Here is a 13,107-nt window from a genome sequence, read left to right as displayed (position 1 = left end):
AGTACCTCATCTAAATGTTCCCCGGCTATCGTGGCATCAGTGAGAATCCAGAACATCTCAAATCTTATATCCGCATGGTGTATGAAGAATATCTTATTCGTACATGTCGTTTCTTCGTTAAGACCGCTACTTCGAAGAGATATCCCTGGCAACCCATCTTGCCAGCTCGTCTAGTTCATAACTGCCGCATCGGAGGAGCAGTCGTTGGGTATAAGTACCAGGCGCCTTCGCCTCATCAACCTCGCCAGCCGCTCTCAGATCTGCAAAACGATGATCGGTGGTGTAATCCCTCACGCGCATTTCTTCCGCCGGAAGAGAGAACCACGACGCGTTTTCCCGACTCACTTCCTCAATGTTGGCGTTGTGCTCGATCTCTATCATTCGTCTTCCCACCAGGTGCAAGTCCCCAAGTGTCACGGGCTGTTGTGCGGCAGCAAGCTCCCAGACGATCAACCAGGCGTGATACCGCAGCTCAAGCCATCGGCATTTGGTGATGACAAACTCCATTAAGGCCAAGTAGCTCATCTCATAGTTGAATCTGTAAAGCGGTGATTCCGGTGGTAGAATCGGGCATCGGCTTGCAATTTCTTGCGCGATGGCCACCATGCGCCTAAACTCATTCTTATATGAGTCATAGACGGACTCATCATGAGATTGACAAACGCTGACGCATATTTTGGCCGCCCAGTACTTCATCTCTGTCTCTAGGCAGATGATGTCCGTATGGGGGGGCAGAGGATTGTCCGTACTACTACGTGGCTGTCGAATAAAGGCCATGAAAGCGGAGTGCCATTTGTCGAAAGCGCTGCAGATAGCAGTCTGTTCCTCCGTCAACTGCGGTCCTCTCAGCCGTGAGTCCGTCCTCGAGTCAGGACCTGACGCGCGCATGAATTTCATGGCGTCTAGGATGATGGAGTCCATGGCGCACTGTGGTCTGTATATGCTAGAGTTCTTGTCGAAAGGCCCAAGATAATGCTTGGGTGCGTTGCCTCGGCTCAGGTCGAGGGAAGGATAGCAAGGCCTGTCGTAGAAGCACATCTGAATGATGCTTAATCGCTCAAACTTCGGAATGACGTCGACAATTGTTGTCTCGGCCAGATCATTGTGCTCCACGTTGTTGAGGACGTCGATGCCGAATGCAAGCTGCTCCATCGCTGCACCCAAGCCTTCTTGCAAGAACTCAACCGTGACGAACAACAAACATCCGGAGAGAGTTACGTTCACCTCGCTGTTTACCCTCGCATCCGAGTCGCTTTCATCTTCGGCAGGTCGAGGTGAGATGAACGGAGTTGGAGTCGTCGACGATCGGCTGGTTGAGGGAAGACTTGCGGAGGATGAGCTTGCGGGCGAGTCGGCGATGGCTGGGAGTACGTTGAAAGGATGGGTGCTAATGCTTGCACTCTTATGACTGGCCGGAGTTTGGTGATCCACGCCAGTCTTCTGCTTCCGGGTGGCTCCGAGAACACTCAAAACTCTCGTATATGGGTCAACTTCTTGAGCGTTACCGTCCTCAGTGGTGTTTTCTGCCATACCAGGCATGAGCGTCGCGATGGCGGCCATTGCCTGACGGAAGGCGGGTTCGGTCCTGCTCATACGGGGCAAAATGTCGGTCCAAAAATCTCCTTCCAAATGGCCTGGCATCATGGGCGCAACCTTGCGACGAAAGTGTTCCATGACTTTGTCCTCGTCCATGTCGCCGTCCCATGCGGCGGAAGCCTGTGCAAGCGCGGCGTTCAACTTCATCGTTCGTGATCGAGCTCGGGCAAGCGCCCGGTTGCTGGGAACGACGACAGCGTAGCCGTCGCATTTGCGGCCGGTGCTGGTGCATCGCACGCATGCTGGCTTTGCCTCATCACATTTTACTTTGCGTGATCTGTGATGGGAGGTGCTGAGTCAACATGAAGTTCTGTAGAGGCGTCGGCTCCGAAGCCGAATACGCGGGCTGTACGGAGTCATTTGACCAGCCGGCCGGACATCAAGACCGAAGGCCCTCCGGTCTGGCCGATCTCGTCTCGGGGGCCCGCCGATACAGCGCGGAGCCGTCCCCGACCGTTGAGTTGCGCGAATAGCGTAGAGTGGCAAGATCGAGAAAAGAAAGCAAATGCGCGTTGGTGACTCCAAAGAAACGATAGGCACTTACTTGCAGGTCAAACAGCCGGTTCGAACCTTCGGCTGCCCCTTTCTAGTCATTGCTGGTCGGTACGCACACAAAGGCGAAAAGGAGGTACGAAACAGGCCGCCGTCAGCCGCACATGACCTTTAGGTACCTTTTACTTGCAATTCCAAGGCCACGTATACCGACCGTTGAACGAAGTAAACAAGCAGTTGGAAGAACCCAAGACGTTACACGCGTGGTTATGCGAAAAAAAAGTCCGAGGTGGCCTATGGAGAGGCTCTGATGATCTTGAAAAGGTGTGTTTCAAATTTTGGAGGGGCAGGTAAGCACAGCCAGCCGAAAGACACATCAGCCAGCGACCGAGGCTGTGGGAATTGGTGCCTCAATAGTTTTTCGCCGGACTGTTGGCGTGGTGTCACTTTCTGCTTCCCTGCGGCGCAACTCTGGTTCTTAATTTGGGGGCCAACCGCACCAAACCGCTCCTGACGGACGACGAAATGATTGTTCTCCCCTGGGCCTGTCATGTCGCCTGAGAGCCTTGGATCTCTGGTCGATCCAACGTGGCTCGGATTGTGGTTGACTGGACTTGGCAATGGTGCCGGGGTTGTTACTGAGAGCGGCAGAGCTGGAGAACGATTGACGACCCTTGATTCGAATGGGCAGTGCAAGGGGGAGAAAGCTGCAGAGAGCCGTTTGTGGTGTCTCTGTTGCGCTTCGAAATCAGCATGGGTAAAATACCTCGTCCACCAGCGGCCAGCGCGCGTCAAATCAGATCATTGAATCGTCAAAGAGCCTAATTGTTAGGGCTCGGATATTGACAAGAGGAACTAGCGTCAGGATTCTAGGCCCTGTCATGTCAGCTCAGCTCGAAGACAACGAACCAATGGAACCATCCAGAGTGAGACCTTCAGAGGACATGAATGCGGACAAGGCTCGCCTTCTGAATGTCCGTCCCACTGCCGTGGAATTCGGCTTGTCAAAAGAAGGGCACTGGCACGTGTCAGCGCGATTCCTCCAAGTAGACAAGCGCGTTCAGGAATTGTTCTCGAGCGTCGGAGCGTTGAGCTTCAGCAGATGAAGGAATCAGCAAGTGGATCAAATGCCGCTGACAATAACCAACTTGAGGGTATGATTGGCTTGACGGCGATCCTATGATCCTCGCTTGCAACGTAAGGCTTACACCAGACAGGGATACCGAGGGACAGTCCGAGTTCTTTTCGATAGCGATTGGTGTTCGTCACGACCGAGAACGCGAAGTGTTTCCGAACTCTAAACGACTCATTGAATGCGAACTGACTCCATCAAAGTCCGAACCATAGCGTAACGAAATGATAACGAGTTGCCCAAACATTGCGAGGAATCGGACCACGTAATAACCCATTCCTAGTGTAGCATTGAAGCGAAGCCGTGGAATTACCCCTGATTTGTTTAGTCTGCCCAGGCAGTCAAATGAGGGTTCGGAAGAAAAGCCGCGGTCTGAAAATCCGGAGAAGGGGCAGCAAAATCAAACAGTCAATTGGGAGGTTGTTTGATAGAAGCTGACGGATACATATCTGTCGACAACAAAACGCAGTGATGAGGATGTATTTGATTACAGACCGGTTCCATGGACGGTGGCGCATGCAAGAAGGCAGTATTCGTCTGTTACCATCAAAACCCAGGAAACAGTCTCATTCCAACTGAGCTGCGATGTGATTTCAGGTTTAACTGCATCGCGTCCTTATCAATATTTCCATAAGTCTAAGTGGCTCAATTCACCTCTGTTTAGAGAGTAGGTATTATATAAGGAAACCAGGTGAGTTCGCCGCATATCGAGTTGCGGTTGCGGCTTGCATTGCTGTCGCAGGCTACCTAGATGTCCGTACCACCACAGTTGCTGTAATGGCTGCATGTTCTATGACGGCGTTGTCAGCATGAACTCCGCTGAAAGACACCCCACCTTCATTGAGGAAAATGGTTTCTAGCCTTATCAGTCCGACGGCGATTATTGACCTGGCTTTTAAACTCCGTTCCTAGGTTTGATCATCCAAGCTCTAACGTCTCTATTTCGTAATGTAATATTTTCTTATCCGAGTGTTGAGACAAAAACAACTTCTCGGTGATATATTTTTATATAGTTTCAATTACAAGCGTGCCTTGACCCTCTCCGAATTATACGCATGGCGTATGCTATTTATTTTCAGAACATTTCATATGTATTAGAAAATAGCATGTGTAGCTTTTGCTTGGTGTCTGTTATAACAACATTCCAAAGGTCATGAAATAGATCACGGTCAAGGCTTAGACTCAAATGTTTGAAATCGATCTTTACGCCTCGGAGCTGCTTTGAAATCTTTCTAGACATCAACAGAACCGGTTTCATCGACTATTTATCTGGGGTAAAATTGGAGATTCATCAACATTTGTTTGACCGATGCAGAAGGAGCAGGACAGATCTCAACACATCACCCGTGTACCAGTCCATCAACAGCAAGTGCGCCGAGCTAGGGCGCAGCCCTTGAACGTCTCATGAGGATGTATGCAGCAGGTCATATGCTCTAATCCGGCTATTATCATCTGAAATTCTCATGAAGCCCTCGTCTTTCTGGAAGCTCTCAGCACAAATTTTAGGAACCTTTCTGGAAAATGATGAACAACTCTGTTCGGGTATCTAAGACGTCTATGGAAATGATGCCAAAAAGACTAATAATGCATTCGTGCAACACGAAACTCCGGGGCCTTGATAAATAATTCTAAGAGTGGGTTTCCTGGAACATCGACCGGAGTTCTGAATTATGATTTCTCGGCCTCTTCTTGCGACTGCACAAGCTCTATCTCAGACGTGTCATTCGATTCCAAAGACTCGAAAGAACCCAGTCCGTGATCTTCCACATTCTCACGTCGCATAGGCCTTTTCGTACGACTCCATCTCTTGATACCCGAAGAGCCTATCGTGTGCACCGAATTGCTGACTTTGAACGGAGTCTGGTTTCCGGTTTTGGTAAAGAAGCGTCGTATTGCGGGAGCGCAACCGCAAATGATGGCGAGGTTGACCTCTAGGGCCGTCCAGATCCAGATATTGTAGGAGTCCCATGTCAAGTCATAGGTAGGGTCCTTCACGATGTTGATCTCGACGTACAACACCCAGTAAGTGCGTAAGATCCCCGCAGCTACCACCAGCAAGCCGATACCGACAAGTACCACCAAGCTGATCCGTTGCATCAGGGGCATCTGCAGCTTGAACAGGGTGGGAATCGGCAAAAGGTAGACGGCGATATCGGTCATCACGGTTGTGATCCCATGGCCGGCGAGAGGTGGCCATTCTTGTATGCAGTTGCCCTCCCAGTTGGCAAAAAGAGTCCAGTAATGCCAGATTGGTCTGTTGAAACCTTCATCAACCATTTGAGAAAGGAATTTTGAATCGTTGGGGGAACTCACCCGCATTGAGTCCACAAAATAGCCAAGAAAGTCCACATCAGGATGAAGACGATAACTCCAGTGACCCAGGTGAGGCGAGAGAACCAAGTACCGGGGACGGCTATTCGGAGGTAGCTCGCCAATATCGATAGCTTCGATAGACCAGAGGCGAAGAGAAACAGGGTCTGCGCTGCTATTGAGACCTGATGAATCTTGTCAGAGTGTTGTTCACGGGCGAAACCTTCTGAGCCTCCATGGGCCTCGCTTACCTGGCGACTCTGGGTTATCTTCCTCGATGGTACATCCCAAATGTGAATGCTCCAGCCATATAGTTCCGTTGCTGAATAACCGCATTAGACACTGTATGCTATAATTTGATTGAGGGGGTTCCGTACCGAGTATAACGCACATGGTTACTCCTATGCAGAACACCTGAGATCATCGTATTAGCAAACTTCCCTGCTACTTCTCTAGCACGAGTGACAACTTACTGCGGCCCCCACCATCATCCAGTCATCCCACCAAGTTAATCGTATTTTGACCAGTCTGACGTACATACGCAACCCAAGACACGTCAGAGCGATGCTCAAAGTTAACAACTCCACAATGAGTAGTCCGGGGCCTCGGTGCTCGGGATTCGTGTAATTCGGTTGTGGCCATGCTGAGGTGACATTGAGGGGTGGAAGCCTCATCGTTGCTGGTTTGACGTATGTCGTAATGACCTCTGATTCCTGTTTCAATCACCTTCGTGGCAAATGGATGTGGTTGCAAGACGATCAACTGGAATTTGAGAAAATCTGATCGACGAATTTGCATGCGAGAATGCCCTACTTTAGGCACAACCACTGATCTCTATCGTAGGTGGCGGTTAACAAAAGGCAATCAAACGAAACTGCTAAACTAAAGAATGCAAGCCTTGGTCTCTTTCCCACGAGGGTTGTCTACACGAAGAAAGAATGGATGATGTTCCATGTCGCCGGAGTCGTAGTAGTCTAGACGCATGCGGCCATACTACTCTAGCGGACATTCCGAGTATCTGGCGAGACCACCTGCCATCCATTTTCTTCAGTGATTAGGCTCAAGCTTGCTTGTTTCAGACTGAAGAAGGAGGCTATGGATTTCTTTGGCGTCCAAGACACGGGCGTTGAGTGCACCGCCCTACCTACCGCCCGTCTTTCTCAACAACTACGCGATCTCAAGTCGTGGCCTTGTCCTCTAGTCTGTGAAGGCATTTACTCACTGGCCATACCTGGCGGGAACTAGAATTACATGTCTCAAACACTAAGGAGATGGCTTGACCAAAGCTGTAGCATTTCCTCTACGATGTTGAAAGACATAGACTAAGATAGATAGCTAGAGAACGGCGCATGTTACCCCAGAAAGCAGGGTTTTGTCGCAGTCTTAGTTTTTCAATGCAATTGGCACTTACATACACCGTGGAACCACCTGCGCCAAAAGCAGGTCATTAATTGCAGCCACGTTGAACCGTCCTGTGCCTAGCAACGACCGATTGATCAACGTTGTAAACGGAATTGCTATCAAAGCATCAATGAGCTCCCGAAACCATACGAAGCTAAGCCAGTGATGTCAATCATTTGTCCACAGCGCCCGCACCTCATATGGCCCACGACTGACATGCATGGATATTGACTTGGCCATCATTGATGTCTACCCATAGGAATTCACCATGCAGTATAGTCCAGCGACCCTTCTAATGTTAATGATGCATCTATCTTGCTGAGCAGGTTATGTAGGATCACATTCCGAGTTTTAGGTGTTACACACCATGAGCCCTAACCGATAGGTTCGACTACCTTGGTCAAATACGAAAGCCTGCATTGCACAGGTGACAGGTCCGGGCAGCATCACATATGAGAGTAAAGTCGTCCACAACGGGATTTTTCCGGTGGCGTCCTATTAATCAAACGTGCTGCTCACTGTGCAGTAGATGCAAGCGATAAATGCAGAAAATGCTTGAATACAGCCAGCCCACGTGCCCAAGTTCTTTGCGTCTCTCATGCGCCCCAATAACATATAACTCTTATCTTTTTCTTTACTGAAAGAAGACAGAATCCACAAGTTCCACTCTAAATGGCTTAGAGATAAGTTTGTAGGTGCATGAATGCGCAGCAAAAGTTTGACTTCTCAAGGCGAGGGCGAGGAACGTTGTGGACGACGAAACGGTGACCTTGAGAAGACAGGTCGATGCCAAATTTGCCTACTTAAGGCAGCCAACCAGGCCTACCATCGACATTACGCAGGTCGTTCTTTTGAAAAAAATTTAATGTATTCTTTGGTTTTGAACCCCCGGCAAATCAACTTTCCTCTGCCAAGAATGTCCGGTCACTGCGTCAGCCATCTTGTCAACGTACAAGCGGAATCGGCATCTACCAGTGCTCACAATGTCACCAACGCTACCATCGACATGACTTTTTCGTTCTACACCTTCAATCACACGCCGAACTGCGACTTTACCCATGCGACTTGTGCGGCAAGTCTTTTGGGCGGCTAGAAGTCCTCGATAGACACCAGTCAACCCATACCGTCGTCTACCAATGCTCACCACATCACCGTCGCTCCCATCGAGTTTTTGGCGGCATCATGAGAAGGCATCAAGGAGGCCATGAACAGAAAACCGATCTTGGTCCAGAGGGGACTACCGGCAAAGAGTCATATGACATTGCAATGCCCGATGCACGCTGTTGAGCTTTTACTCTCAGACTTCGATACACCAAATCACAACATTTCCTCTTTCGGCTCTGGGGTTTTTATATGTCCCTGAGTGAAAGTCCCTGATATCCCCGGCTTGTTACTACACAAACATCGGTAAACCAAGGACTGGGTTATGGTCACTCCTGATTTCTCAACCTGAGAAAACCAACTTGATGGACTACATACACGAAGTTCGACTTGAATCCAACAACTGGATGCCGACGAACTGGATGGGAATAAAGCCGCCATATCGAGCATCAAATAACTGTGAAACCACATGCCAAACACGCTCTTGAGACTTTCAAGTTGAGAGTCTCGGCCAAACGACAATGCCGAAAAGAAAGTTGTATCATTCAATATTCACAGAGGGTTTGACACGCGCAGAGTATTAGAGCTTGTGTTGGATACGCCTGGCCTCATACAAGGACAGATGGATTTTGCATGTATGTAGCTATGCGCTTAGCGTTAGGCCAAAAGCTTCGATTCGGTATTGGAAAAAGTTTCTGGGGTATAGGGTCTTAGCAGTGGATCATCTCGTCGTGCGGTAATCTCAGCTTGAGATGGCAGATGCCAATGAGGATGTCTTATGAGCTTTTGGTAGCATGGTCGTAACAACCAGTTCCATTACAAAAGTTTCCCATAGCTGGAAAGTTATTCTATTGTGTGGCTTGATACAAGTTTTTTTTTTTTTTTTGTAGCTCGCGATGTCCTCATTTCTGCTGATAAGAAGTGTTCTTCCGAGTAGCTGACAAGGCAGCTTGGACGTCCGACTCGCAAGGACATTTCCAAGTGAAATTGAATCTATAGTTACAACATGAACTAATTGAGGATTTCCGAATAGTTGAAAGAAAAGCAATGTCACCCGGTAGCATTTCTTTCATATAACTCATTTCGCACGTTATAGAAGCGATGATCACATGTCTTGGTATTCTCCATTTGGATATTATTTTCTCTCAATGGGTCAACGATGCACAGGCAATTACGATTCAGGGGGTAACATCATTATCTAGATTGGAACAAAATAGAGTTTAAGCAACTGCGCAGCGAAGTAATTCGGATGAACCGGGTGTAACACAGAGTGCCTATTCTCCATACTTTTCATCTACTCTTCCAGGGCCCGGGGAGTTGGAAACTTCCGATCCCTCATGCGACCTCTGAAGGTTGAACACAGCCGACGGCCAACTCAAGATCATCGATGTTCATCCAGCATTGAGGCGGTGATTGCGGCGAAGACGCCAACGGAGTCATTAGGAAACTTTCTCGATAAGTCGAAAGCCTAATTCACCTTGGCCTGTTTCCAAACTGGGATATCCGGGCAGACTTTCTTGTTCGAGGACTGCCACACGTTTTGAAAAACCTCCGGACGAGTATAATAGGCCGGCCGGTGGTTCCTCTCATGTGTGCATCTGTTCCCAACTTAAGTACGGACAAGTCACTGTCACTTGTACATTGGCCATTCGCATGAGATTATCTGTTACAGTCTCATCTTTTCACCATGCAGTTCTCAACTCTCACATCCCTCGTCGTCGCCTCTGCGGCCATCTCACAGGCCGCTGCACTTCCCACCGTGCAGGAGAACAGTCTGATCCCTCTATCCGACACACTCAAGACGAGCCATCCTGAAGCTTACGCCGCGTTCATGTCGGCGCCCTTCATTAACCTCGATTCGACCAACGAGAAGCGCCAGGAAGTTCCCGTAGATGGACAGCCCAACTCTACGCGCCCTATTGTCACGCCCAAGAACATCTTTGTTCTGCAATGCTCCGACGCTGGTTTCCGTGGAGACTGTCTTTCCTGGGGGGCGCCTCCTGGCAGGTGTGGTAAGAACTCTTCTCTGGGCTTATTTCGGAATGCTCCGTGAAGTGACAACAAACTTATTGATGGTTGGACGAAACCAGTGAACTATTCTAGCTTCAACAAGACTCAGGAGTTCCTGAACCAGTACGACAATCAAACCAGCTCGCTGAGCACAAACACCGGTGGCCTGTGCCAGTTCTACAAGTAAGTTGAGAGGGAGAACGCTGTCTTGGTGTCATAATGGTATGCTCAGACGTGACCATAGGTTTGCCGATTGCAACAACAAGGGAGACGATCGCGGGGTGACTCTCTCTTACAACTACAACCTGGGTGAGGCTACCGATGATTACTCTGGAGACTACGACGACCAGATCAGCTCTTGTAAGTGACGCTCAGTATTACCTGCAACTGGAGTATAATGGCTAATTGTGACCAAAGGGAGGTGCTGAGATGCATGGGAGAAGGGGAGAATAGAGTTTTGGATAATTAGGGGCTAAAGCTTCAGGTGTTGATGATAACATGGAGCATGGCGGAACCACCGGAAAGTGTTGTGCATCTCACAACCGCCGAGCTGCGCCAAAAAACCAAGAAAGTATGGCACGGGCGGGCGGAGTTCGAATGGAGCCAGGAAATAGATACCCTTTGAGGGGAATGCGGTAGTAAATAACGACTCACTGAACGAACAGAACTTGTTCAACATGAAGCTTCTTGGCAACGTGATCATGGGGTCTTCCCTGTCCAGAACGTAAGGCGTACTACGCGGCGCGCCCGCTTCTGCTTCACCACAGGGAACATAGCCGCGGGTTTCCGGTCTCTGACTCCTGAATATAAACCATTGTACCGTAGGAACGTTCCAAATTGCAGATCCGGAGCGACCCGGCGTTCGTCTCATCTACTGAGCGACCGATCCGCGGTAGCGGAGTCTCGTTCAGCGAATTTCGGAGCGTTACCCCGACATTTTGTTTACCAAATGGGGCGACGCAGCCGACTCTGTTCAGTACCCATGTTTCAAATAAGGGGAAACAATGACTCGGACAGGGGTTGAAAGCAGAATACACGGAACTCTAACAAATGACAACTCCCGAGATGGAATCGATGAGCCTCAAGTTTCTTTTGCATATAATCAGAGCAAAGAAGCTCTCGGTCGGCATGATGACCTCCCTTGTCCGTAGCAAATCTTACATTCTGGTCACATAGTGCTTGCACTGCTTACGTTCTTTTCTTCAGGTCTCATCGCAGACCGTTTCACTCTTTCTTCGAGCTTTTCTCGACCTTCATTCTTTCATTCAGTTCGTTGCCAGCAGCATTCAATATGTGGCAAGGATCCAACCTAGCGGCTTTGTTCACCGCCGCGACCATCATCGTCCCTAGCGTCCAGGCCGTCGACACACTCGTGGATGTCGGGTACGCCAAATTCCAGGGCGCCGTGACCAATGCAGACCTGGGCGTAACGACCTGGAAGGGCATCCAATTCGGCGCACCGCCCGTCGGAGACTTGCGTTTTGCTGCCCCCGCCGACCCGGTCCAGACCGGTACCGTCAACGCTACCGCCCACGGCCCCATCTGCCCTCCGCAGCAACCCACCGACTGGACCGTCACCGGCACCTATGAGCGCTTCACCGTCGCCGAGGACTGTCTTTACTTGGCTGTGACAGCTCCTTCCGACGCAAGCGTTGACTCGAAACTTCCTGTCGTCTTCTTCATCCAGGGTGGAGGTTTCGGCTCCAACTCGAACGCCAACTGGGATGCCAGCGAGATAGCATCCGAGGGCGTCATTGTCGTGCAGACCAACTACCGTGTTGGTATGTATGGCTTCTTGCAGAGCGAGGAGGTCCGCGCTGGCGGTAGCCTCAACGCTGGTATCAAGGACATGATCAAGGCTCTCGAATGGGTCCAGACCAACATCGCGAAGTTCGGTGGAAACCCGGAGCAGGTTGTTCTCGATGGTGTCAGCGCCGGTGGCTCTGCTGTCGGTCTGCTGATGGCTGCCAATACTGGCGGCAAGAAACTTTTCGCCGGAGGCATTGCTGAGTCTGGTGGCTGGGTTACTATGAGAACCATGGAGCAGGGTCAAGGTCAGTTCGACTGCCTCGTCAAGGAGAAGAACTGCACAGGCTCTGCCGACTCTCTGGCTTGCCTACGTGCTCTGAACGAGTCTGAAGTTCGTTCTTCCAGCTGCTGGTTCAACCCTGGTATCGACGGCGAGCTCTTCACCGACAGCATGGTCAATCTCTTCGAGGCCGGAAACTACACTAAAGTCCCAACCATCTGGGGCTCTTGTGCCAACGAGGGAACCAAGTACTCCGCGCCGCAGTCCACCAACTCCACAGAGGAGGCAAACACATGGCTTCTCGGTCAGGACCCGTCCCTCTCCAACAGTTCTCTCGCGGTTCTGGATGACCTCTACATCGACGTCCCCCAACCCGTCTTCCCCGAGTCCGGAATCAAGTGGCGCCAAGCCGCCAACGCCATTGCGGATATCGGCACGCATTGCATCGTCCGCAACATCCAGAACTACCTCGCCCGCGACGAGGTGACCACCTACAACTACAGATACGGTGTGCTCGACCCCAAGGACGAGGCCGACGGCTTCGGCGCGTACCACACGGTCAACACGTACGCGTTCTGGGGACCCAACCGCACTGACGGCTCCGCTCCCTCGTCGTACTTCAACACCAATGCCCCTGTCGTCTCGCAATTCAGGAAGTACTGGGTCTCTTTCATCCGAAACCTGGACCCCAACACTGATCGCGAGAAGGGTGCCGCGGAATGGAGGGCCTTCACTGGCCCTGAGGGCCGCGAGAGGCTGTTTGTGCAGACGAACAACACTCGGATGGAGAAGATGAGCTCTGCTCAGGCTCTGAGATGCGACGTTGTGAGACCCATGTCGAACAACTTGGGCAAGCCTGTTGACAGCGGCGTCGTCACGGAGCTTGATGCTGCACTGGCGGCAGGTCTCAATGGGACCACTGAGGACACCACCTTCGGCAAGAAGAGGCATGCCAGACAGTTCTCTCGGTACTTCTAAACGGTAAACTCGGTAAACTTCATGTACAAATTCGTCTTGCTAGCCAGCAGACATTATC

At 50.6% G+C, this 13,107-nt stretch overlaps 3 protein-coding genes across 3 annotated transcripts; 1 reads left to right on the top strand and 2 right to left on the bottom strand.

Moving 5' to 3' along the window:
* Nucleotides 1–126: 126 nt before the first annotated feature.
* Nucleotides 127–1,743, bottom strand: CkaCkLH20_05182 (C6 finger domain-containing protein; the record flags this gene model as incomplete). Its single annotated transcript, XM_038887901.1, has 1 exon — nt 127–1,743. One exon carries the CDS (start codon nt 1,741–1,743, stop codon nt 127–129), a length of 1,617 nt encoding a protein of 538 aa, XP_038746943.1.
* A 3,145-nt stretch (nt 1,744–4,888) lies between these two features.
* CkaCkLH20_05181 (uncharacterized protein) lies at nt 4,889–6,204 on the bottom strand (the record flags this gene model as incomplete). Its single annotated transcript, XM_038887900.1, has 5 exons — nt 4,889–5,474; nt 5,534–5,715; nt 5,782–5,852; nt 5,908–5,944; nt 6,004–6,204. 5 exons carry the CDS (start codon nt 6,202–6,204, stop codon nt 4,889–4,891), a joined length of 1,077 nt encoding a protein of 358 aa, XP_038746942.1.
* Nucleotides 6,205–9,719: 3,515 nt separating this feature from the next.
* CkaCkLH20_05180 (carboxylesterase) lies at nt 9,720–13,049 on the top strand (the record flags this gene model as incomplete). The annotated part of the gene is made up of 4 exons (XM_038887899.1): nt 9,720–10,044; nt 10,123–10,225; nt 10,287–10,402; nt 11,356–13,049. The coding sequence occupies 4 exons, from the start codon at nt 9,720–9,722 to the stop codon at nt 13,047–13,049; spliced, it is 2,238 nt and encodes a 745-aa protein (XP_038746941.1).
* Nucleotides 13,050–13,107: the final 58 nt, after the last annotated feature.

This window comes from Colletotrichum karsti (assembly GCF_011947395.1).
Source record: "Colletotrichum karsti strain CkLH20 chromosome Unknown Scaffold14, whole genome shotgun sequence".
Lineage (NCBI taxonomy): Eukaryota > Fungi > Ascomycota > Sordariomycetes > Glomerellales > Glomerellaceae > Colletotrichum > Colletotrichum karsti.
Note: the sequence above shows the minus strand (reverse complement) of the source record. Positions and strands in the feature narration are given on the sequence as shown.